Source organism: Arvicola amphibius, chromosome 5, assembly GCF_903992535.2.
Source record: "Arvicola amphibius chromosome 5, mArvAmp1.2, whole genome shotgun sequence".
Taxonomy (NCBI): Eukaryota; Metazoa; Chordata; class Mammalia; order Rodentia; family Cricetidae; genus Arvicola; species Arvicola amphibius.
In genome coordinates this window covers 4,107,684-4,134,425 of record NC_052051.1, presented here as the reverse complement: position 1 = coordinate 4,134,425, position 26,742 = coordinate 4,107,684, and the positions used below count along the sequence as shown (strand labels likewise).

Here is a 26,742-nt window from a genome sequence, read left to right as displayed (position 1 = left end):
TTTTTTTTTTCAAGATAGGGTTTCTCTGTAGCTTTGGAGCCTGTCCTGGAACTTTCTCTGTGGACCTTTGCATGCAATTTTCTAGATCAAGAGTTGACAAAATTCCGCTGTGAAAATCAAGTCATGATGATTTCTGACGGGAAGCCCCACCATCTCCACGGCAAGCACTCAACCACACTTCTGGAGAAAGCATCTAGCAGTGAATGGGTGTGCACAGATGTGAACAGGTGTGAACGTGTGCCAGTCAAACTTTGTTTACAACGTCAAGCAACTCAGGTTTGCTCTTCAGACTGCTGTTTGCTGGTTGCTGTTCCAGAGAAGCTACGGATATGAAGGAATGCTAAATTCTTCATATTTGGGGCTCCTCAGACAGGACATATACGCCAAGGACATAGGCAGATGGTGGCATTAGGGAAGCAGGTGAAGGGCGGGGCTTTCACGGGTGCTTTTCATTGTTGTAGAACTAAATATGACCAAGTCTGGACTTCTTTCCTAAAATCCAAAAACCACAATGGGTTTAGGGAGTTCTGTTTCTCTCAGCAATAACCACTGGGGTGGGAATGGTGTGGGTCTCCTACAGGGCGCAGTGGTGTGCTGTGTGCCTGGGCTCTCCCTTAGCCATCTGCTCTCTCTACCATAGGTTTCCTTTTCTGCATCCTAACAGGGCTGCAGCAGTTGCTGCTGCTGGGTCTGTGTTCTAGTGACTGGTGAGAAAAAGGGGAGGGCAGCCTCACTCCCGAGAGAGGCTTGTCAACTGTGTGCCTGCTTCTCTCATGGCGCCCAAGTCAGAGCAAAACGGGAGTAAACAGGTTTCAGATCCAGCAGGCCTACGTGCCTGCTGGGAAGTGGCACCCTACAATGACAAGGCGAGAGGCCAGGAGGAAGCCACTCAGAGCTCTGCCACAGAAGCCAAGATACAGTCAGGAGGTCTCAAGAGTCTCCACCTGTTTAGTGTCTGGGCCAGTGATGCTGTCTTGTTGGAGCTGACCGCCTGACTCTAGAGGTCTCCTTACATCTTCTTCACTTCCCATCTCTTTGACTCAAACTGGTAAGGCCTGGGCCTTGTGTCTTTCCAAGCATAGCAAACTTATTCATTAGTGTAGTCCTGGGACAGTGAAGGTCAAACTGGAGAGAGAGAAAGGGCTTTGAAGCTCTGGTCAGCAGCATGGCTCTGTTTTTTGACACCTCTCTCTTGTTCTCTCTCTATCTCTCTCTCTCTATGTGTGTGTGTGTGTGTTTGCATATATGTATATCTATCTATCTATCTCTCTCTCTATATATATATATATGTATATATATATATATATATATATATATATATATATATTTTTTTTTTTTTGAGACAGGGTTTCTCTGTGTAACCCTGGCTGTCCTGGAACTTGCTCTGTAGACCAGGCTGGCCTCGAACTTATAGAGATCCACCTGCCTCTGCCTCCCAAATACTGGGATTAAAGATGTGTGCCACAACATCCTGTCTTTCTTTGACACCTCTTTAAAAGTTTTGTTATCAAATGCGCCACACTGTTCATGAGCTTGGGGACCCTTTCTCTTCTACCTCCTGTTTCCTCTCCTGTACCCCGAAGAGTGACATTTCTCCCTTGTCTGCAGTGGTTGGCCCTGTGTCTTTTTCCACACTGTTGCTGTTGCTTCCCACTGCCAACCACAGCAGAGGCCTCAAATTATATGGCGAGCCTCAGTAATAACAGCAGAGAAACACCTCGCTATTGTTTATACAGAGTAAGGCGTGAGATTCCATCAAAACTTCAGGAAAGTGTCCTATTATTTCTTCGTGTTCATTCTCCTTCCCAGCCCCCCACCCCACCTGTCACTCAGGAAGAGCCACTGAGAAGTCTACACTGTGCGGGGAGAGAGACCCTCCCCTCCACCACCCACTATCAGCCAGGGTGCAACAGGCCTGAGTAGGCTGGTACTTCCTGTCCCAGCAGGTGCCTGCTATCCTAAGGCTGGTAATCAGACGCTTTTCAAACACCTTCGGTTACCTTTAAACTTCGTAGCCTTTAAATAAAACTTCTTCTTTAAAAGAAGGAAGAAAAACAACAACAACCCTTGATGAATGCACACCCGACATTAAATGGAGTTTGAAAAAAAATGATCAGGGTTTACAATATCATTATAATCAGCGAGAAGAGAGGGACCTAGTCCATCATTATCGCTCTTGCTCACGGATGGGAGGGGAGAGCGGCTCCAGAGTAATCAGAAGAAGAAAATTTTCTCTAATGCTGATCTGACTATGCTGTCTTCCTGGAGCCCACCTCAGCCCTGGGCTCCCTCAGATGCTGTTCCTTAGTCTGCCCTGGGACAAGCCTCCTTCAGAATCTTGATAAACGTGGGGGAGGGGGTTGTGCTTCATGAAGAGCCTGGGTCTGGGATTCTGGAAATAACAGACAGGCTGGTTTTCATCCATGAAATTCATTTTATTGCTTGTCAGGAGTCAGGAGACAACTATCAGGACTTGGCTTTCTCCTTGCACCAAGAGGGTCCGAGGATAAAACTCCAGCCAACAGTTGGTGGCAAGCCCTTTGCCCTCTGAGCCATACCCCCAAGGCCCGAACTGCTTTGGAATTAGTACCCATGTTAGGAACTGTGTTGACTGAGCCCAAGAACTCGAGTAGCTTTCGATGAGCTAGAAGGAAAGGACTTAAGATTGCGGTGGTGAGGGTCACCCTTGAGGAATGAGCAAGAGTCACAGTGTCAGCTCTGTGCTCTCCTCCTTGGGTTTGGGTGTGAGGGCTACCATCAGTCACCAATGGGCAGGACCTGGAACCCACCGAGGAGACAAATCCCCAGGCATGTTTCCAGAGTGAGATGGCACCAGATGCACAGAGACAGATTAAATAAGAAGGTGAGAGTGAGCGGAGGACTAGCGTTCACCTCTCCCTGCTTCCTGCCTGGGAGAGCCACTGGACTGGCTGCCTCACGCTCCTGCCGCCATGACTCACCTGCTGTGAGGGACTGGACCCTGGGACTGTGAGCCCAGATCAACCCGTCCTTAAGTTGTATTTGTTAGACATTTTGTTGAAGCAAGCAACAAGACCAGCAAGCCTCAAGAAGCTACCCTCTGTGTGGACGGTGGCCACAGTTTAACTCATACTTCCGCCTCATCTTGAATGTGCAGCAGGCACCAAGGGAAGGCCTTTGAAGAGCGTCCTGGAGCCTCTTCAGTCTTGTGGGCCAGAAACCACAACTGTGCTCATTCGTGTCAGTTGTTGATGACTTAATTTAGGGCAGGTGTTTGGGGAGGCCACACCCCCATCTTCTAAAAGAGAGTAGAGGACTATTTACCCCCCTGTGGTGTGCACTAGTGACTGGAGGGCATGGTCTGCCAGTATGCCATATGCTCTCGGGACATCTCTTGAGCTTTCTGTTCTGTTGATTGACATTGCTGGCATCAGACCTTCATCATAAGCAACAAATCCCTTCTGCGTTACCTGTCTCATAGAGGTAGGTCCAAGCCTCTCACTAGGTTTGCTGCTGGATTGCCACTGATATTCTCTCTCTCTCTCTTTCTCTCTCTCTCTCTCTCTCTCTCTCTCTCTCTCTCTCTGTGTGTGTGTGTGTGTGTGTGTGTAAGAAATCACGTTAGAGCTTGCTCTTCAGAAACCATCACCCTGGTTTTTGAGACAGGGTCTTCCACTGGCCTGGAGATCTGCAGGTGGGCTAGCCTGGCTCCAAGTCCAGGGATCCTCCTATCTCCGGATTAAGCACATGTCACCATGCCCAGCTTTCTTACATGGATCATGAATCTCCACCTCAGGTCCTATGTGCAAGGCAAGCCCACTTTACCAATGAAGTCAACTTCCCAGCGCTGAAATTCTTGCTGCTTTTGAATAAAGGCCTCACATATTTGCTGGTGGGAGCCCCACCAGCTGGTGGTGCTGACAGTACAATGTCCCCAAGACTGTTAAAGAAGAACGCTAAAAATAAAGACAGAAAGCAAATGTGTGCTAATTTCTAAGACTATCAGGAAAGGGGTGACATTGCATGGTCACATCTTAGAAGAGAACAAGGAGAAGATGTGGATTTCTGGACGATGCCTGGAGTCTCCCGCAGAGAAAGGGGAAGGACACTTGGGGGTGTGGGTTGTTTTCATCTTTAAACACACTCTTAGAGAGGCTGTGACATGTAGTCAGTTTCCCCTGTTGTAAATATCTTCTGGGAGCAGGGTGGTTGTGGAATAGCTAGTGAAATTCCATTACTCCATGATCATTAAGAAATTTCAAAACCTTTTCCTTAACATAGAATCCCATCTTGAACACCACATGACATATAGCTGTATCTCTGGGCTCCTCTTGGCTGGGACCATTTTTCTGAACGTCTCTGTGATGATGCTTGCAGGAATGCTGGTGATCTTGCAAACTGACCCTCTGTCCAAGTTTGCCTGATGTTTTCCTCATGTATGGACAGGGCCTGTGTGCTAAAAAAGGGGGCCACAGAAAGGAAAACCATTTTACCAAATCTGTGGTGCTTGTCCCTGACCACCTGGCCAAGGTCACACTTGGGGTCTCCATGGTCAGGCTTTTTTGTCTCCTAGAAACCTACAATGTTAGTGTCATTCTCCCCTCCTTCTACAGTGTTCCCCCAAAGACACACTCTGCTCTCCAGCCTTGGGGTCTCCTCTGCACCCCTCTCCTGTTTCCTCTGACATGAGACCCAGTTAGTATTCCTGTACCGATGTCAATGCCTGCTTTTTCAGAGCTACAGTGTGAAGCTTAGGCCACCACAGTCTTTACCAAACCAAACTGTGACTGGAGAAGTAAATTACTTATATTTTCCTTCAAAGTATTTGATAAGAACCACATTAAAATCCTCACCGAGAAAATACACCCCAAACCTATAATCAGAGAGAAGATGATGTCTATAAAACATAAAGAACCACGGGGTACATTCCTGTGCAAAAACCTACTTTAAAGTTTTATTATTTACCCCGAACTATTCCATCAGCTCCTGGCTTTTCGCTCCCTATTTATCAGAAGGTGGGTACAGCTTTCTCCCTCAAATAGGCACCCTAATAGCAGCTCCTGAGCGGATTTTCTCTCAGCAAGCAGGGGCCGGTGATGTTTACTGTAGAAAGATGGATAAGCCCTAGGCCTTCATAAGGCGGGAGACATATTTTGGAAGCAAATAGACTAATACTTTTTAAGATAGGGCTTTTGAAGGTTGAATTTGTATACAAAAGTTTCAAATGACTCAGAGATGGCCGTTTACTGCAGAAACTGACTTTTTCCATTCTGGCCACTGCTCAGCTTTTACCTCTCTCTCATCAACTGTCAACCTTATGACTTCCTGAGTCTGTTTGGTCCTTCTAGATGCATCCCTCCTCCTGGATCTACCCAAGGACTCTCTGCCATGGCTAGGTTGTACCCTTTTCTAGATATATGCAGCAACAAGATGCATACATCCGGGTCTATATGCCCTTAGTCCAGTCAGTACTCCACTTTAGATTACCTCTTTCTTCTCCCTGTCTCCCCTCTAGGTGTGGAGGAAGAAATGACCGCTGATGGGTCTCAGTTTGTGCTGAGACACCATCTTATTCAGAGCCCCTGGCTGGCTTGGAACTCAGTTTTCAGACCAGGTCGGCTTGGAACTCACAGCAATGTTCTTGCCCCAGCCTCCTGGGTGCTGGGACAACAGATGTGAGCAGGTCCAACTGGCAGAAGAGGTCTTGACTTAACCCTTCAAAGATCTTTCCTCTTGAGTACCAATCCTTTTTCCTGTGAGCCTGGGGGTTTTCTTACAAGCCCCCTTGACTTCAGAAGTTGAGCAAAGATGTTTCTGGTGGGGAAAGTTTGCACTGGCCTGTCTCGAACTGTGTGCTGGGGACAAGTTCTACCACAAAAGCCAAAGTCTGTGGGTTTTTCCTTTTTCTTTTCGGTTGTTGTTCCATCCTAGTTTAAGAGAAGGCCCTTTGCTTCTTTTTCTTTTTTTTCCTCCTCCATTTTAAAGATCTTGAGGGGAAAGTTAGGAGCATAACAAAACTCTCATGTAGAAAATGTCCTCGAACCTGCAATTACTGGAGCTTGGCCGCCCTGTTCAGAACCCACAGGCTTGTTTCTCTCTAATGAGCTTTTTAAAGGTTATTATTCCCATCCGGCCACTGTGGCTCTCTCCCTGGAGTTTAGGGGAGGCCGGTTTGGGCTCTTCACCCTGACAGAATCTTCAGAGTAATAGACAGTATTTACTAGTCTCTCCTAGTGGTTAGGGGGCCGCTGGGAGGAAAATGGATAGCCTTGGGTTTCTTCAATAATGGCCAGAACAGAAATGTTTTTTGAGATCAGATGTACTAATCATTTTTCAAATGGACTTTTTGAAGGTTATTTTACATGCTGGTCTTAAACACACAGATGCACATCTACCACAGAGAAAGGGCGTAAGGACTATGCTGGCCATGTACTGCTTCATCTCGACTTTTCCCTGGCAACAAAGTGCCTTGAGTTTTTCAATGCCCTCTTCAAAAGCTGTTTTCTTCTGAGGCCCATCAAGAATTCTCCCACTTAGAGGGTTTTGTTAAGTGCCCGCTTCAATAAAGGCATATTTATTGATAATTACTGCTCATTCCAAGTTAACTGGCCATAGCCAACCCCAGGTCCGCAGTCTCTTAATGATACAGAGCTTTGGGCAAGGATGAGTACAGTGGTTGGCTCTCTTACTCAGTCCTCAAACAAATTGCTTTTTGACCCATGTCCCCGCCCTCCATCCTAAGGTAGAGTGGTCAAATCAAGCAAATAAAAATACCAGATACCAGTTTAAGTTGAATTCTAGATGTTAAATTTGAATTCTAAATGGACAACAGGCATGTATATGTCTCTTTAATTTTTGTTTTAGATTTAATTGTTTATTTTGTGTGAGTGTTTTGTCTGCATGTGTGTGTGCTACATTCATGCCTGCTGCCCATGGCGGTCAGGAGAGAGCATTGGTTTATCTGGAGGTGGAGCTAAAGATGGTAGTGAGCTACCACATGGGTGCTGGCAAACAAGTCCATTTCCTCAGCCAAAGCAGCGAGTGCTCTTAACCACAGGGCCAACTCTCCACACTGACATGCATATTTTTAAGAATAAATATGTTATATAAATATTATATAACGTGTGTGTGTGTGTTCACAATGAACTGTTATATGCCTGGGGTTCATATGGACCAGACACCCATATTTTCTTGGCAATTCTCCGCTATAGCAACACAGAGGGGTTAGCATCTCTCATGCTCTGGCATAGCTCTCCCTGTGGGGCGTTTCAAATCTGATTTCTCTTCTCCGTCCAGGTCAGTTGGAGACTTCTCGCTCATGTCTGCCCAGGCTGCCTGGGGTTTTTCTTCCAGCAAGGTTGATTTCTAGGCTGTTATTCCTATACTTAGCTGATTACCTCTTAGGAGACAGGAAACTGCTTCCCACCTGCTGGGCATCCTGCCCCCCTGGGGTCTCTGAAATCAGTGCTTTTGATTTGTCTCTCTTTTCTGTCCACCTGGTTGTCTGAGCTCTGATGAGCTTGTCGCCTGCTCAGATGTGTCCACCTCAGCAGGGCACTGTGGCTGGCCGAGGGCTGGAAGATGTCCACCCTGAGAAGTCACATCCCTTTTCTCCCTTTCCGGAAAAGCTAGCACGCAGAAGGGGAAGGGTTAATGGCCTGTGCTCTTTGAAATGGATGAGGAGGACATCAAAGGTGGGACTCAGGGCAATCAGGAACTCTGATCACACAGGAAGGGTGATCTCCACAGGAGAACCCACTCCACTCTTTATTATCCACCTCACGCTATTTCATCTCCTGTATCCTCTCCACCTTGTATTTATTAGAGCTTGAGGATGGGTTTCTTTCCCTGATGGAACTTCTGCCATAATGAAGTATGCTTGAAAGTCCTTTGCAGCACACATGGGACTGGAGGGTGCCTTCATGAGAAATCACTTAGCCCTATTTTCCTCTGGAGGGGGCAAGGAGCTGGGTTAGCCTAGGCTAACCTTCTTGAAGTGATAAGCAGGCATGTAGGGGGAGTGTCCTTTTTACTACACTCTTCCCCAGAAGGCCTTGGGGTGTTGTCCCCCCACCACCACGGTCTGCTCCTTACCTCACTTTCCCAACTGTCGCCTGGACCGTTCTGATGTTCATTAGGGGCCCAAGAGAGGAAGCTCAATGCAGCCCACTTCCCGTGTTTCCAACCCTCATTCCTTGACGATCACTCATGAATTTTCTCCTTATGCTTCTGTCAGCATCCATGCAAACCGTGTGAGCTGCTTTATTTCCAGACCATTGTGCTAGTTTATGAGCCCCTGAGCTGCGTATGCCTTTTCTGGGTTGAATTTATGACTTCCGTGTTTTACAAACCAGGATGAGACCCTCTGTAAAATCTCAGCAGCCTTGTCTGGCTTTTAGGTCTCCTTTCTCTGCCTCTACGGGGTCCAAGTCAGTGTTCTCTGTGGGCATGGTCAGAAGGCCTTTGATTCCCATCAGGGGACAGTTGGAGGAGGGTCACCTTGTATGTGTGACTGTCTCTACTTTGGGAAAACATCCACGTAGACAGGTATGCATGGGTGCAGGCGAGCCATGGTGCCTCAGCTCTGCCCAAGACCATCCCAGGAGAGGAGCCTGGGAGCAGCCAGTTTCTGCCCATTGCCTTCTCTTTCTCTAGGAAGGCCTGAGTATTTTTTTGTTCTTTCTTTTTTTAACCATAGGCCTTCAGTTTCTCTATGTAGACTCCAAGATTCACCTTCCAACACGTGCCAGCCCCAAGGAATAGTCAGGACACCTGTGTAGTTTACGCTTCTCCCCCAAGGGAAAGGCCCCTTCTACATTCTTTCCTGAAAGCCTCTCCAGTCACAGAACAAACTCCATGGTGAGTGTTGGAGTAAAATCTTTTGGGAAAGACCAGGCTTCTTTTTATCACATTTCTTTGTTTGCACGTGGGAACTGGGGGTGCTGCTCACGCCACAGCGTGAATATGTGGAGGTCAGAACGGTGAGAGCAGGTTCGCTCCTACTGCTCAGGTTCCAGGGACTGAACTCCGGTTATCAAGCATGGTGGCCAGTTCCTTTACCAGATGAACCTTTCTGCTTTCCTGAGTTGATGGTTTGCTACTTGCTTTTTAGATTCCACTGTGTATGCTTCTAGGTGGTTCTTGGATGCCAGCTGCTGCTCTTTAAAGAGAGGGAAAGGAAAGCTCCAGCAATATGTTGATGATTTTGCTTGTTAGGTGTCGTACACGTGTGTGTGTGTGTGTGTGTGTGTGTGTGCACGTGCGTGTGCAGGTCAGAAGTAGGTCAATCCAGAGTGTTGTCCCTCAGTTGCTTTTTACTCCCCCCCCACCTCAACTTTTTCTTTTTTTGAGACAGGGTCTCCCTATGTAGCTCAGGTTGTTCTGGAACTCACTCTGTAGACCAGGCTGGCCTTGAACTCAGAGCTCCACCTGCCTCTGCCTCCAGACTGCTAGAGTTAAAAGCATGGCCCACAATTGCCTGGCTCACTTTGTTTTTTGAGACAGGGTGTCTCATTGGCTTGGAGCTGGCCAGTGAGCCCCAAAGACCAGACCTGCCTGTCCCCGCCTCCCTAGTTCTGGGATTACAAGCAGATACTGCCATATCCGGTTTGTTGTTTGTTTTTTCTTTTCTTTTCTTTTTTTTTTTTTTTTTTTCTTTTCTTTTCTTTTCTTTTCTTTTCTTTTCTTTCTCTTTCCTTTTCTTCTTTCTTTCTTTCTTCTTTCTTTTCTTTCTTTCTTTCTTTCTTTCTTTCTTTTTAAATATGGGGGTTGTTTTGTTTGTGGGGTCAGCACCTTATCAACCAGGTGGTCTTTCAGCCTGGTGGAAAGATTCTTTCTGAGGCTGAACTTTTTACTGTTGGTCCTCTCTCAGAATTTTGCAATGCATCTCTTTGCCCACCTGTGTTTCTGGGTCCACTCGCAAGCTTGTGAGCTACTGAGGCTTTGGATTGCAAGTGCAGTTTTACCCAGGCTGATTGCATTAGTGTGAGCCTACCAAGTGCTTCACCTCCACTTTCCTGTCATAAAAGGGAATTTCTAAAGCCCGTGTGAGTTTGTAAAGTGACTTTGTAGGATTCTCCAGGAGTCAGGGCCCACCTGTCCCATTATTGTGAGCGCTGCCTGGGCTTTTAAGCCTCAGGCCCTACCTCCGAGTTCGAGACCACGTGATCCACTTCTGATCCAGCTCAGGTTGAGCTGACTCTTGAGATTTCATTCTCCACTTTGGTCTGAAAGAACTCGTGACTGCCCCCTTTATTTTGTAAAGGGAATCCATAGAAACCACCCCATGCCTCTGCTGAGAAAACAGTACTTCAGTGGGTTGCTGCGCAGCCGGATTGCAAGCTGGAGCCAGGCTGAAAACACTCCAGCAGCCCCTTTGTCCTCCCGTTAATGTCTTTTACACACTCGTAAGTCAGAAAGAGTTCTCAAGCGAGTTTTGGCATGAACATTTCTCCTTTCTAAAGAAGAGTTTGGTCAACTTTTATTCTTCTCCCTTTTTCTCAGTTCCCTCGTTCTGAAGGGGATTTCAGGCCTCCACCATTCCACTAATACTGTTTAGAAGTTTCTAGGTGCCGGCTTTCCCAAGGCCTCCCTCCTACTACAGCCCAGAAAGAGGGGATGGCAAGGGCCGGCGCCATAGTGGGGAAGAGCCACCAAGCTCTACACTCAGTCAGAGCAACGGCACTCCCACCCTCTCTGCTTTTCTGAAATTTGGGATTGATCAAAGACTATGATTCTCTCTGAACATTTATCCTTCCACAGAGACTGCACCTAATTTTGTCTCTCCCTAAGGTGATTGGAAAACCAAAATTGATGGAGCCGCTCCCAGGTCTTCTTTTTGGCTTCCGCTCCTCCTTTGACGTAAGCCTGTCCCCCCTCCCCAACCCACACCCTCAGGATTAATGGGGAACCGAGGGAAGCTTTTTCTCCCTGGCTAGGCTATTATCATTGAAATGGATCAATTTCTCCTTCTTAAGGATGCAAGGAAAAATGAGCACTCCCAAATAACTCAGTTATGTTTTGAGGAATGGGCCTGCCTTTCACAGGCTCATTCGATTGCAAGAAGCATTAAAAATGATTCAGATTGAGTGTGTGTGAGGTGTGTGTATGTGTGTGTGTGCACGCACGTGTGTCATGTGGGCATAGGAGCATGGAGTTGAGTGGTGATTTCTCAGTAGCTGTCCACCTTGTGTTTTGAGACAGGATCTCTCCCTGGGACCTGGGGCTCAAACACTAGGCTAGACCGCCAAGTTGCCTGTGTCTACCTCCCCAGCGCCAGAGATTACAGGTGCACAGGGCCACACACAGTGCAGGGAATTGCAATTTAGGTTGTCACGTTTGCAGAGCAAGTGAGTGCCTTCCTCCTGAGCTGCCCCTTCAGCCTTGAGGATCACTGGAGTTTGGCTCTAGCAATCCAGATCTCAAAGAGTATTTCAATAATGGCATTTCTACTTCCTCCTCTTCCTGCTTCTCCTCTGATCATCCTCCCGATCACTTCCTTCTTCACCTTCTTCTTGTTGTTGTTGTATTTTTAGGGGTAGGCTATGATTTGGTCAAGAGCTTTAACTTGAGGGCTGATTGTGAACATGACTGTACGTACATTGATACGTATTTCAGAAACGGAAAAATAACCTTCAAAAGAGAAATGTTAAATTAATTGGCTAAATTAAATGTTAAATAATAAGGAACTGAGCCTTACTAAGAAAGGCAGTCTCTGCAGTAAGATGTACGATTACTTCAGAGACCAACTTTCAAAGCCTCACATGACAGAAGAGGGAACGCTGGGCTACAGAGTGAGAATTTGGAAACTGCTTTTCTGTTCCTCTGACCCCATCTCTCTGGGGAGCTGGAGCTGAGGCTCCGTGGCCATGGTGTCCCTTCTAGAGTGGTTTTGGGAGGTGACATTTCTGTGATTCCGTAGGCTGTCCATCTTTGACACCTGAACCAGATGAGGAGCTCTTACGGCTTGATTTGCAGCCCATCTCATTGTGGCATTTGCCATGCAGCAAAGGAATTATAATTAGGTTTAATTCTTTCTCTTCAGTCACGTGAACACTACATCAACTGCAGAATTTCATTCCTTCAGTTATTAGCAATGAACCTGTATATAACTCCAGGCCAGGGCAGGGAGAGGGAGGTCTCCTGTTCTTACTCCTTGTCTGCATTTACTTCATGGAATTGTCACATAACTAACTGAAGTTCTTAACTGAATGCAGACACAAGTGTACATGCACAAACATATGAACACACTTGTGCATGCACACACAAACACATGCACACATACATACAAACATACAAATACCTGCACACAGACACATAAACATGGATGCATTCACACAAACACATGCACACACAACGTGCATTCATGTACACACACACACACACACACTCTTATGCAGTTGCCTTTCTGCTCTGACTGGGGCATTCAGAGATGAAAACATTTACCTATTATGCATACGAGGCAGAAGAACCAAGTGTTCCGTGTGTGTCTGTTACAGCCTGTGCGTACTGTGGAGAGATGGGGGTTGTACGCAGAGGCCTGCACACTCTCATGCACCATCCCAGAATGTTTTCTTTAGCAGAATCAAGATGGCAGCCTGAACTACAGGGCTCCCTCACCCACGGACTCCCTCCTTTTCTCTGATGAGAGCTAATGGGTCTGCAACATTATTTTTCCTGTCAGAATTAATAGGAGATATTCTTTCCCAGAGCCATTATTTAAGCACTATTGCTCACAGAGTAGCTGAAGCAGGATAACCCCTCCTTCTGCAGGCTGTAAATCTTCAGGAACGATGAAGCAATGGCTTAAACACATCAATTATCTTCCCAAGCCTGAACTTTTCTCTCTACCATTTCATTTAGAGTTAAGAAAGTTTGAAATTAGTGACCCATAAAGTAGATTCTCTTGAATTAATTTTGACACTAAAGAATTCAAATAATATTAGCAGTCCCTCCCCCCCACCCCCGCTTCATTTGGTTTCCTTTCTTCTCCATAATTTGTTCTTTCGTTATTTTGGAGTATTCTCTTCTTGTCTGGGCATGATTAAAGTTTTGACTTAGAAGAAGATTTTAAGTATACTTCCCCACTCTGATATGATGATTTTTTTTTTTTTGGTTGAGTCAGGGAAGGATGGTAAGTAAGTTTCCTCAGACGGATTAACTGTCATCAAAGAAGAGAAGAAAAATAAGAGAGAGAATCAAAAGATGATTTGGAAGAGGCAAGGCTGAAAAAAGTCAGTAAAAAAAAAATCATGGATTTAGTTAGAGATGAAACAAAAACACTTTTTTTCTCTTCTTTTCATGAGCCTTTCAACTGTGCTAGAGAAGCTCAGCTTTGGTTACTGACCTGTGAGAGTCTAGCTCACTCTCGGCAGCCTGCTCTGACCTGTGAGGGTCTAGCTCACTCTCGGCAGCCTGCTCTGACCTGTGAGGGTCTAGCTCACTCTCGGCAGCCTGCTCTGACCTGTGAGGGTCTAGCTCACTCTCGGCAGCCTGCTCTGACCTGTGAGGGTCTAGCTCACTCTCGGCAGCCCCTTCTGGCCCTCTGACAATGACAGTGCTCACTGACTTTTAAGTGCATCTGAACACATGTGGGCACCTGCTGGGAGGGATCCTCATGGTTTCCAGTCCCAGTTTTAGTCCCATAATTTACCTTTTAGTTTTTCTTTACAATAAAAAGAAACAGCAAAGAGCAAAGGAAAATGCACCACCTCCTGGCCTCCCTCACACTACAGACACACACGCACATACACACACACAGATACACACACACACACATATATACAGAGACACATACACATATACAAAGACACAAACGGACACACAAATACAAACAGACATACTCATGCATACACACAGAGAGAGACACACACATACACACAAACACACAGACACATACACAAAGACACAGACAGACAGACACACACACACAAGCACGCACTATTAAGGCGGTGCTTCAATCTCTTTAGCTTAGGTAGGAAGCCCATTGTGCCATTCCCTGGACAGGAGACTGTGGACCGTACAGATGGAAACAGTGAGATGATGCTTATTGCTCTTGGCTTCCTGACTGTGTGATGAGATGCTGCGAGCTCTGGCTGCCTGCCTGCACTGCTCCGCATGATGGGCTGTGCCTGGAACAGGAGCCAGACTGAACCCTTTCTCCTGTAAGTCGCTTTTGTCAGAACTTTTAGTCACAACAACTAAAGCAACTAAGATGAGCAGCAGGCAGCAGCTCTCCCCTTCTTCCTACATCTTATACACACATCTCTCTGTCCACATAATATATAGCATATATTATTTATACAGTGGCGAAAGGTCTTTCCCTGTCATTTAGTTACCCAACCTTTACTCTGCTGATAGCTGTTTCTGATTTCCGTTCCTACTGTCTCCCTGCCTTTTCTTCTAACCAGCATTCTCACTCCAAGAACCATTTTGCCTCTTGGATGCTGTTGTCAGTATTATCTCACTTTTGGAGGCTACCAAATTACCTCCCAACACAATTTTCACAGTCTGGCAACTATTTTTTAGATATCTTTGTTCTTTACTTTTCTCTTCTTTTCTTTCTTTCTTTCTTCTTTCTTTCTTTCTTTCTTTCTTTCTTTCTTTCTTTCTTTCTTTCTTTCTTTCTTTCTTTCTTTCTCTCATAATACTTCCTGTAGCCCAAGCTGGACCCAAACTCACCATATAACTGAACACGACAGTACCCTTCTGATCATCTTCCCTCTAACTTGTAAGTCCCAGAGGCCTACCATGCCTGGCTACATAAGATTTTTGCAAAGGGAAATCCAAGGCTAAGTTTGCCCTCATGGTCCTTATACTAAAATTGTCTAAAATACTAAAGGGGAGGAAGCTGAGTCACAGTGCTGACCTCTAATGACCAAATTCAGGCCACAGAGATATTTTGGGTAAACACAGCTGATGTTTAGAAAATAGCAATGATAAAAGGCACATAAAATACCAATTTCTAGTTTTTTCCTTGTATTCTCTGGGCATATATGATGAGAGAGAGCCTCTGTCCTCCCCTGTCTCTCTCTGCTGGATCCGAGCAAGGGTCAGGTCTCCAGGAGTTTGCTCATGATGTCCCTGCATCCAGGTAGCCTCCCTGAATGTGCTGTCTGTTAAGTCTTTTCCAGTAAGGACACCTTGGGAGCAGCCCACTCTCTTTAGTCCTCTCTGCTTGAGAACCAGCGTTTCATACAGACCACCTGGACTGTGTAGGTATTTTTCCTCAGGAAAACCCATGGCAAAGCATCCAGCAATGGCCCGTAGGCAGTTTGTTTCATTCACTGGCAGGGTTGAATTCCATCCCACAACCAGCTTTTTAAAAATTGTTTTTATTGAGCTATACATATTTCTCTGCTCCCCTCCCTTCCTCTCTCTTCCTCTTCTACCCTCTTCTGTGATCCCTAGGCTCCCAATTTACTCAGGAGATCTGGTCTTTTTCACCTTCCTATGTAGACCCATGTATGCCTCTCTTTGGGTCCTCTTTGTTGTTTAAATTGTCTGGGGTTGTGGACTGTAGGTTGTTTTTTTTTCTTCTTCTTTGATTTATGTCTAAAAGCCTCTTATGGGTGAATACATATTCTATTTGTCTTTCTGGGTCTGGGTTACCTCACACAATATGTTGTTTTCTAGATCCATCCATTTGCATGCACATTTCAAGATGCCATTATTTTTTTCTGCTGCATGGTACTCCATTGTGTAAATGTACCTGCCACATTTTCTTTATCAACTCTTTGGTTAAGGGGCATCTGGGCTGTTTCCAGGTTCTGGCTATTACAAATAATGCCACAATGAACATAGTTGAGCACATGTCCTTGTGGTATGATTGAGCATCCTTTGGGTATATACCCAAAAGTGGTATTACTGGGTCTTGTGGTAGGTTGTTTCCTAATTTTCTGAGAAATCTCCATGCTGATTTCCAAAGCAGTTGTACAAGTTTGCACTCCCACCAGCAATGGAGGAGCCTTCCCCCTTACCCCACATCCTCTCCAGCATAAGCCGCCATCAGCGTTTTTGATCTTGTCCATTCTGACTAGTGTAAGATGGACCCTCAGAGTTGTTTTGGTTTGCATTGCTCTGATGGCTAAGGAAGTTCAACATTTCCTTAAGTGTCTTTCAGCCCTTTGAGATTTGTCTGCTGAGAGTTTTCTATTTGGGTCTGTACCCCATATTTTATTGGATTATTTGTTCTTTTGATGTCAAGTTTCTTAAGTTCTTTATATATTTTGGAGATCAGCCCTCTGTCTGATGTGGGGTTGGTGAAGATCTTTTCCCATTCTGTAGCTGTCGTTTTGTCTTGTCAACCGTGTCCTTTACGAAGGTTCTCAGTTTCAGGAGGTCCCATTTATTAATTGTTGCTCTCAGTGTCTGTGCTACTGGGATGATATTTAGGAAGGGATCAGTGCCAATGCGTTCAAGTGCACTTCCCACTTTCTCTTCTATGAGGTTCAGTGTGGTTGGCTTTATGTTGAGGTCTTTGATCCGTTTGGACTTGAGTTTTGTGCTTGGAAACAGATCTATTTTCATTCTTCTACATGTTGTTGTCCAGTTATGCCAGCACCATTTGTTGAATATGCTTTCTTTTTTCCATTTTGTATTTTTTGCTTCTTTGTCAAAAATCAGGTGTCTGTAGGTGTGTGGATCAATATCCGGGTCTTTGATTCTATTGGTCCTCCTGTTTCTATGCCAATACCAGGCTGTTTTCATTCCTGTAGCTCTATAGTAGAGTTTGAAGCCAGGGATTATAATTTCTCCAGAAGTTCCTTTATTGTACAGGATTGTTTTGGCTATGCTGGGTTTTTTGTTTTTCCCTGTGAAGTTGAGTACTGTTCTTTTGAGGTCTGTGAAGAATTCTGCTGGGATTTTGATGGTCATTGCCTTGAATCTGAAGATTGCTTTTGGTAAAATTGCCATTTTTACTATGTTAATTCTATCCAAGAGCATGGGAAATCTTTCCATTTTCTGATTTCTTCTTCAATTTCTTTCTTCAAAGTTTTAAAGTTCTTGTCATACATATCTTTCACTTGTTTGGTTAGAGCCACCTCAAAGTATTTTATGTCATTGTGGCTATTGTGAAAGGTGATGTTTCTCTGATTTCTTTCTCAACTCGTTTATCATCTGTATAAAGGAGGACTTCTAATTTTTTTTTTTAGTTAGTCTTGTATCCTGCTACATTACTGAAGGTGTTTATGAGTTGTAGAAGTTCCCTGGTAGAATTTTGGGTGTCATTTATTTTGTACTATCATATTATCAGCAAACAGTGAGAGTTTGACTTCTTCTTTTCTGATTCGTATCCCCTTGATCTCCTTTTGTTGTCTTACTTCTCTAGCTAGGACCTCAAGTTCTGTATTGAATAGATATGGAGAGAGTGGACAACCTTGTCTTGTTCCTGATTTCAGTGGGGTTGCTTTGAGTTTCTCTCCATTTAGTTTGATTTTGGATGTTGGTTTGCTGTATATTGCTTTTATTATGTTTAGATACATTTCTTGTATCCCTGTTCTCTCCAAGACTTTTATCATGAAGGGGCGCTGAATTTTGTCAAAGGCTTTTTCAGCATCTAATAAGATGATCATGCAGTTTGTTTGTTTCAGTTGGTTTATATGGTGGATTACGTTGGAGGTTTTTGTATGAAAATAAATCTTTTTTTGTTTGTTTGTTTTGTTCTTTGAGACAGGGTTTCTCTATATGACAGCCCTGATTGTCCTGGAACTAGCTCTGTAGACCAAGCTGGCCTCGAACTCACGGAGATCTGCCTGTCTCTCCCTCCCGAGTGCTGGGATTAAAGGTGTGCGCCACCACAGTCTGGCTCACAACCAGCTTTCAAAACATTTCAAACCAGCTCCACTCACAGAATTGAAAGAAGCAGAGAGGATCGTGTGATGCAGACATGCTGAGTTACCCTGGGAATGAGACTTGTGGATGATGACAGTAACAGGTTCTAAAGTAAAAGTTTCTGATAACACACATAGCAAGGCTACAATTTCTCAAATACTATATACACATGACTGCATATGATCCCAGTAAAAAAACTAGGCCCTTCCTTGGTTGGCTGCTCTGCCCATCTTGGGTATCTCGGCTGCTCCAGGCCTCTGGGCTGGCCTTGGGGTTCTGTCCTCAGAAGGGGTTTCTGGGGTATGGAAGACAGGCTCTCCTATGTCTCTTCTAATGCCCTCTCTGCACTTTTTATTATTATTATTATTATTTTATTATTATTATTATTAGGATTAATGGAGGAGTGTTAATTCTTTCTCTACAGCTCTTAGTTAAATCACAGTTCTCTGAAATTGCTGAGACAAGGTAATTTCTTCCCGTTCGCGGGTGTAAATCTTAAGGAGTGCCGACCCACTGCTGCAGGTGTGTTGATTGCATCCCAGGAAGAGATCCACAGACAATCTTCACTTGGCAACAAGAGACTTTAAAACCCAGGGTGTGCAGAGTGCCCATCTTGGTTCACCTCAGCATTTAACACCTGCAATCTCTCTAATCACCATCCATTATGATTTCAGAATCCCATCTCTACTCTGTATTGAAGGGTTCACTTTTACAGAATGGACATTTAAAAAAAATTCTTTTTTTTTCAAAAAAGAGTCCAGGCAAGATTTTAAGTACCATTTTTTGTCCTAAACATAGTCAAGGTACAGGGATGTCCATGAGGGGAGTGGAGCCTGATTGCCTTTCATCAGAGAAAGCGAGGTGATGAGAACCACAGAGAAAGTGACCCTGAAAGAAAAGGCTCCTGATGGCTCCAAGGAGAACTTTCCAAAGATTGCATTAGAGCAGAAATACCAGAGGCTCCCCTTGCTAAACAGGCTTTTCTGGCCCTCTTTTGGGTCCCTCCTGCTGGTAGAGCTGGAGGCTGATGCTGTTTCTGCCAGCTCTCCAACCGCCCAAGGGCTTCTAGGCTTCCCATTACTTCCTGGCTGCCGTCAGCATCCAAAATCGCCCATCTTCTCTGGCTGAGAAGACCGAAGGCCTCGGCCACCACTTTGCACCATACTGTGCCCTAAAGAGACTACATGAACAGTAAGACATCAGTAACACATGAAGGTAGCCACTCAAACAACACACCAGGGACTTCAAGAAAATGGTAGGATAGTTACATGGCTGAATACTCAGATTTATTAGTGACACAGCCCTAGGAACAGGCACTGCCTGGATGGCTTCAAGTCTTATTTTGTTTTTGTTTTTGTTTTGTTTTTCGAGACAGGGTTTCTCTGTAGCTTTGGAGCCTGTCCTGGAACTAGCTCTTGTAGACCAGTTTGGCCTCAAACTCACAGAGATCTGCCTGCCTCTGCCTTATGAGTGCTGGGATTAAAGGTGTGTGCCACCCAGCGGTGGTGGTTTCAAGTCTTTCTGTGGATAGACGTGAGGTTGGGATATCACCTTACTGTCTGAGCATCTACTTGCTGCGTCTTTCATGGTGTTGATAACCCCTGCTTGGTGACATTTTTGTGTGTGTGAGTATGGCATTTGTCATCCAACCTAAAGGCCTGAGTTCAATCCTGGGACCCACAAGGTGGAAGGAGTGAACTGACCCCTGAAAGCTGTTTCTGACCTCCACATGTGCGCTGTGGTACATGTGCCCCCCAACAATAATAAAAACGTGTGAAGAATAAAACGAATCTCTGTCCCCTCTTAGACTGTAATTTCCGTGAGTGGTATCAACCTCCCTTACTGCTCTTGGGGCAGTTTTGGCCCCACTCAGTGTTCGGTCAATACTGCAGTTCAACAGGAAGAGTTCAAAAATATAGACTTACAATGGATTCAATAAATACTTGAATAAATGAGCAAATAACTATTCACAGTATGATTAGTTTTAAAGATCTGCCCATCTCTGTTTTAACCGATTGCTTGTTTTAATTGCCAGCACATTGTGTGTTCCTTAATGGCAGAGACACTTTTGAACAATTTAATCTCAAATCAATTTCGAGTTCCAGAGCCAAACCCACCTTCCTGTTGATAATTTCCGCTCGCTTAGAAGGGCAGCAGGCTGATACTGGAGGCTGACATTCCTACCTCAGATTTCTGAGTCTATGGACTCCACATGAATGGAATTTGGGGAGCTATTGGGACAAACCAAAAGAAATTATTCAAATTACGCACATTTTGGAGATAATGATATTTGAGTAATACATTTATTAGCATTTTAATAAGGCCTGGAAATGCGACAGCCCAAAGCAGATTGACATTAAAGAGGCCAGTAATCCACTGTCAGTTTGTCAAGTTGTCTCTGCCTGCGTTTTCTTTTTATTTTACAGTTTCTCATAGTCTTTTCACGAGGGCTAAATTCGCAGTTGCTGTAACTGCTTAAGCAGTCTCTTCCTCCTGACATGCCATGGCAATTATTTCTGAGAGAAATTATTAAGAGTGTGGCCTTTAATCAGGGGAAGATCACGCAGCAGAGAGCCTGGGTGAGAGAATTCTCTAATAAGATTCCTGTAATTGAGTGTGGGCAGTCGGGCCCTGAAGATGCATGGAGACGGTAGAATCTGTGATTCTGAAGAAGGGGGTGACTCGGAGTTTGTGGAGATGAAGCCTAAACAGATGGCATTTTGTACTTTAAGGTCTGACCAGAGCCCAGCTTGCTTTTTGAAAGGGGCCATTCATTTCAAAGCAAGTTAGTGTCCTGCTTCAATAATCCAAATTAGTTTAACACACTTCAGTGACATTTTTTGGACATTTTTCACAATTATTAGAGATAATTCACTTTTCTCTGTAGACTGTAGGGTTGAAAGCAAATTAAATCAATAGATTTTCTTCCTTTGCTCTCTCAAATGAGCCAGAAGCTACCGGTCAAATGTGCACACGACCTTTCTGCTCAAGCTTAAAGACCCAAACAACCTGTTGGAAAGACGTTTGGCCAATCTGATTATTTTCCCTATACTAATTGGTTTTATTTCTTCATTAAATTGAATGAATTGCCCGGTCATTTTGTCACCGTGGGGATGAAGCGCGATCCACTTAGAGTGAGTGGCTGTCCTTGGCAACCGTGGAGCCATAAACATGGCTACTGTGACAGCTTCCTGAGGAGGAAAGAAGCAGGTCCTAAGTCTAACCCTCTTTCTCCACCCTTTTATCGCCCTGGTTGGGACATGGAATCTGGACCCCCAGGAGACCCTAGAGACCTGGGAACTGGTTTCTTATCTCTGATGCTTTTCTCCCTCCAAGCCAATTTTCAGGTGGCATCAACATGTATCTTTGAAAAACCAAATGTCAATCTGTAACTGGCGGTTTCTCTCCTGCCTGCCAGTTCCCAAATAAACACTCAGATGCTTGATATTAATTACAAATGCTTCGGCCTGTTGCTTGGGCTTATTATTAACTAGCTCTTACCTCTTAAATTAACCCATTTCTATTAATCTATGTATTGCTGCATGGTTGTGGTGTTACCTCACATCTTGGTTCTCAGGTGGCTGCTGGCATCTCCCTGACTCTGCCTTCTTTTCCCCTGTATCTTTGCTCGGATTCCCCACCTGACTCTGTTCTACCTGGCTACAGACCAGACTAGTTTCTTTATTAACCAATTGATAATAAACCATATTCGAAGTATACAGAAGGCCGTCCCACATCATCAATCCACACTGAAAACATTGGCTTTTCCAAAGAAGTCATTTGTACTCTGAGGTGAAAATACCTGTTGACAGCCCTGCCTTTGCTCCACTCCCCCTTGCTTACACCCTCCTCCCACACTGGTGGCATTGGCCCAGCTGCAGTCTCTTAGTCCCTAGGTTCTTTCCTAGCTGCTGTTTTTCCTTCCTCTAGAGTATCCTTTGCATGTGGACAATGCAGTCACTCTCAACATCATTTATCATCTCTCTCTAGTATTTCCCCACCTTCATGGCCAGTTTCTCCCTTACCTTCTGTGTCTTGTTCTGTCTACAACAGTTCCTAATTGCCACTCTCTGCCATATCCCTACCCTCTGCCTTGTTGCTTCACGAGCCCTGCACTATCTCAAACTCTTTTCCGTGTCTCTCCCCCCTCCTAGATCTCTGTCCCCATTAGCACAGGATCCTGTGAGGACCAGATTCATCTCTGTTGTGTTGTCTCTGAGTTCTCGTGAAGTGTAGCACCTACTTTGCTGAAGACCAGGGCCACACTTGCTGAACAGGAGTGCCAGCAGCTGTTGCCTTCATCACGGATAGCTCTGTCACATAGGTGCTCGCTGAGGCCTTACTGAAGGGAAACCCACCACTTTCTAAACCTTTGTCTTTCTCTGTTCTTTACCAGAGCTGGTTTGCTCAGGATGAGTGTACACAGTAAACCTAGAAACTGACGGTGGAGAGAGAAGATCTTTATCGATGATTGTGCTCAACTCTAAGGGGCAGCATATTTCTACAGACCTTGTTTGCTTTTAAAAGCCCATGAAGATTTAGGCATCTAATTGGTTTGTGATATCCGTGCCCATAGGAGACGGTTTGGGGAGGCAATACCATGTGTGACCAGAGGACATCAGGTGTCATTGACTGGGTTTATTTTCAGATAGAGATTCCCCTTGGTCTAGGACTTACTCACTGGGCTAGGCTGGCCAACCAGCAAGACCCAGGGACCCTCCTGCCTCTGCTTCCCTGGTGCAGGAATTCTAAGTGCCTAACATTGCACCCAGCATTGGTTGTAGGTCTCTAACTTGACAATGTGGCCAGATGACCCTATAATAGTAAGGCCTACAATGGAAAAACTACTGGTAAAGACCACCAAATTGTTCATTATTATCATTATCATTTTTTTCTTTTTTGTCTTTTCCTTCCTTCATTCATTCTTCCCTATTCAATTTCTTTCCTTTCCTCCTTCTGTCTCTTCCCATTCCCTCTTTCCTTCTCTCTTCCCCTCCCTCCCTCCCTCCCTCCCTCCCTTCTTCCCTGCCTTTGTCCTTCTCTCCCTTCCTCCCTTGTTCCCTCCCTCCTACCTTCCCTTCCATTTTTTTAAAATGGGAAAAGAGAACCCACAACATTTAGTACAAGCTTAAGGCGTGAGCTTTAGTTTGTCCAGAGAGGAATCAAGTGTAAGACAGTTTGGGAGTCTGGGGGTGATTTTAAAGTATCTGCAGATAGGTACACAGAGGACGTGGCTAGGACGTCAAAACTTATTAACTCTGAGGCAAACAACTTTGCTTATAGAAGGCAATGCAGTTTCAGTGCTCTACCAGCTCAGTGGTGACTTAGAATCTCCACCTACATAGGGCGTGGAGTCAGGGCTGTGCACATGAAGGTCAAGAGGATGGAGCGAGGCAAGTGTGCTGTGTCCTAGCTTAGCGCGAAGGTCTTAGAAGAATAGCTGCTCTCTCCTGGCCTTGAAGGAGGTCTTAGGTCATCCTGTAAGCATAGCAACAGGAGGGAGAGAGATGAAGCTCTAAGGACTCCAAATGGAAAAGGATAGCTGGGCGGGCAGCAGGGGTTGCCAGCTTTCCTAACAAGTAGAAAGGTTTGACGTTTTCAAACTCTGGGCATGTATAACTTTAATCAAAATAAGAGCAGATTTGACAGTGTGCCCAGTGCATTTCCAGGGATCCAGGCATTCTAGAAAGTGGGTTTTTTGTTTGTTTGTTTGTTTTATCTCATAATGCAGTCTGCCTTTTTGGGAAAGATCACCCTGTGTTTCTTTTGGCCTGATTGTGGGGTCCTGCGAGGAAATGGAGGAGAGAGTAAGGGGAACAAGGCAGAGCAGCCACAGCAAATGACAGCATCCCAGGTGCCCACCTCTCCCCCTGCTGCCTGGCACTCTGGTGGTGGCCAAGGCATGTCACCACCAAGGTGTGCTTATCCATGGTCTATCAAGCTCTCTACTCTTGCCACCTGATTCCAGGACCAGGTTACTCTAAGGGGTCTAAAATTAACCCCAAGAAGCCCAGATGGAGGGTGGCGCCATGATGAAAGTGGACACCAAGCCGAACTCTGTGTACAATGTTTATGGTTATGGAGTCATCACCTTGGTGTCCTGGCATTACTGTTTTCTTCCTTGGAGGATGTGAAGACAATGCGTTTGTCCAAGTGTGAGTTGGAGGTGATCAGAGTCCTGGACACACTGTGTGAAGGGAGGCTCGCTGTGGAGACTTGAACCACCTCCTCATCGTTCTTGGTCAGCTTCATGATTGTATATATAAAACATGCTCCTTCTTTCAGGTCTGCATCTGCAAGGAGAGCCATCCTGTGCCAGCATAAACCTGACTGTTGGTCATGGGAGCAAAGAGAAGGAAGGCGACTGTCAACAATCTTCAGAACCCATCTCCCTTGGCACAAAAACCGTCTTGGAAAGAGACAGCTTGACTCTACAGGTGGGAACCACCATTCTGAGGCACCAATGTCTACCCATCATCTCAACTTATGCCTTCATTTCCATATCACTGTGGTCTATGTGGTAAAATTACCTGATCTCCTTCTAGGACTCCCTAGAACCTAAAACCAGACCAAAAAAATTTCCCAAACATTCTACACTGAACAATTAGCCACCTTTGGAGCTGGGGAGATGGTCCAGTAAGCAAAACACTTGCTATTCAAGTATGAGGACCCGAGTTTAAATCCCCAGTACCCACATCAAGGCTTGAGGGTCTAACCTCAGCACTCCTACAGGGAGATGGGAGATGGAGACAGGAAAACCCCTAAAAGTTCTGGTGCCAGCAGTGTATGCAGTGGGAAACAACCAAGAAAGCCTGTTGTGGGCCAGGTAGACGGTTGACTTACACCCGGGGCTATCCTCGAACTTTCCTATGTCACGATGCGACTGGTCAACTTTGGTTGTGAAACTGTTGGCAGGTTTTCTTGAAAACCCCAAGTCTGTGTGATTAGTTCCCCCAGAAAAAAGATGCTTAGCATACGTTGGGTGTTACTGCAATGCGAAAGCACCCTAGGAGACAGGAAGTGTGGGACCAGCTGGGTAATGGAATTGTTTGGCTTTACACAGAAACCTCTTTTGTATCAGTCAGGAGCTTGGCTGAGGTTAATGGTCTGATCAGTTATGAACAGAAGCTTATTGAGGACATCCTATTGAGGTTCACACTCAAGGAGGCGTCGTCGGGACCTCAAGACCTTGCTTTCATGGCGGACCATGTTTCAGATCACAGTTTTCTTAGTGCCAATTAACCCTTTTCCCTTTGCTCTTTGTCGTAGGATGTTTCTCCATCTGCTGGTGAGCGTAATGACTGTTCTCAGGAGAAGGATCATGGCAATGGGTCAGGACAATCTCTGCCATCCAATGTGTGCTTGACAATGTTTCAGGAAGATCCCCTGCCCCAGGGCAAGGGTTCTGATGTGGAACCCCCAGGGACTCCACTGCCACCTTCCCAGGATCAAGTCTCCGTAGTTGCCAGCCTGTGTATCTCCCCAGATGATTCAAAGCTGCCTCCATCCCTTAGATCAAAAGGAACATTTCCCCACCGTGACATTGCTACCTCTGTGGCAGCCATCTGTGTTCCTGCGGGGACACGAACAGGACACAGAACACTGGGGGGTCACAGTGTGGAGTCCCATGTGGAGGAGACACTGGCCCAAAGCTCCCCAGATAGAAGAGCCATTCCAGAAAGCATAGCACAGGCACTCCTGCCTAGGAGACCTTCACCTAGCCCAGTATCACCTGGAAGAACACGTTTAGAAATGCTGCCATCAGGTCCAGGTTCAACTAGTTCACACCAGGAGGAAGTGAGACCCCAGGCAGATTTTCCCTCCTGGACCCAGTATGGGCATGGGGAAGTGAGCGTCCCGTGTGCAGCTTTAGGAAGTGAGAGTAGCACATATCACACAGAAGGATTCATTAACCCCAAGAGTGTCATGGCTCCTTCTGACCAAGGACAGCCCTCAGAGGTCTCTGAAGCCCCCTTGAAGTCCATCTGCAAAAGGAGTTTGGAAGGAATGAGAAAACAGACTCGGGTGGAGTTGACCGATACCAGCAGTGATGATGAAGACCGACTGGTTATAGAGGTCTGATGTGCTTCAGGAGAAAGATGGTGGCCATGGCCAAGGACTGGGGATCCTCGGAGATGATATCACCACTCCATACAACATCCATAGGCTGTGAAAGCTGTCTGAGGTTCCTTCAAGCCAGCTCTAACCAACACCACGCCCAGAGCCAGCCATACCTTTCTTCAGCATCTCTCAGACAGACTTTGGACTCTTCCACATTGAGCTGGAAGAGCCAAGATGGCCAGAATTACCATCTCAAGAAGCTCAGCATAAACAGCTCCTACATGACACAGTAATCCTCACCTGCCTCATCCAGTAAAATCACACTAACTGGAAGAGCCATATGTGACATTGTTCCTGACCAGGGAGACCCACAGGGTCAAGCTCCTGACATCTCCATCACTAAGTGAAGAGTGGCAAACACACTTGGGGTCACTGGGGTGGCTTGAGGGAAAAGGATGGGGTACGAACTGGGCACCAAGATAGTTCTGTGAACTTTGGAGACTAAGTCCGGATGCATTCAAAACTGGTCAGGGCCAGCCATCCCAGTGGACAATGTAAATACGTCATAATGCCCTTTTAAGTGTTGCGCAAATGGTTAGTACCTGTTTCTGTTCCAGTAACACGAGCACGTATGGCCCTTGTACATGTGCCTTTCCTGTGAGACCCCCCACCCAGTGCCAAAAAAAGCCTTGTGTTTTTGTTTTTTCTTTTTTTAGATCTTGCAAAGGAACATTGCATTAAGTCAGTAAAATAGTCACTGCAATGAGTCATTTTTTTAAAAGGGGGAAAATTCACTTATTTTCCTCTGATTATTTTCGTCATATTGGGCTCTGAGCAATTTCAATTAGAGGGTTACATTTTAGCAATCTG

At 45.5% G+C, this 26,742-nt stretch overlaps 1 protein-coding gene across 1 annotated transcript in view; it reads left to right on the top strand.

Annotated features, from left to right (window-relative positions):
- The window catches only part of Znf831 (zinc finger protein 831), a 63,399-nt gene extending 37,506 nt beyond the window's left edge, over window positions 1–25,893 (top strand). The window contains exons 4-5 of the mRNA XM_038329266.1: window positions 24,097–24,248; window positions 25,081–25,893. Coding sequence (XP_038185194.1) covers window positions 24,097–24,248; window positions 25,081–25,893 — 965 coding nt within the window. The remainder of the gene's footprint in view (window positions 1–24,096; window positions 24,249–25,080) is intronic.
- The last annotated feature ends 849 nt before the right edge of the window (window positions 25,894–26,742 follow it).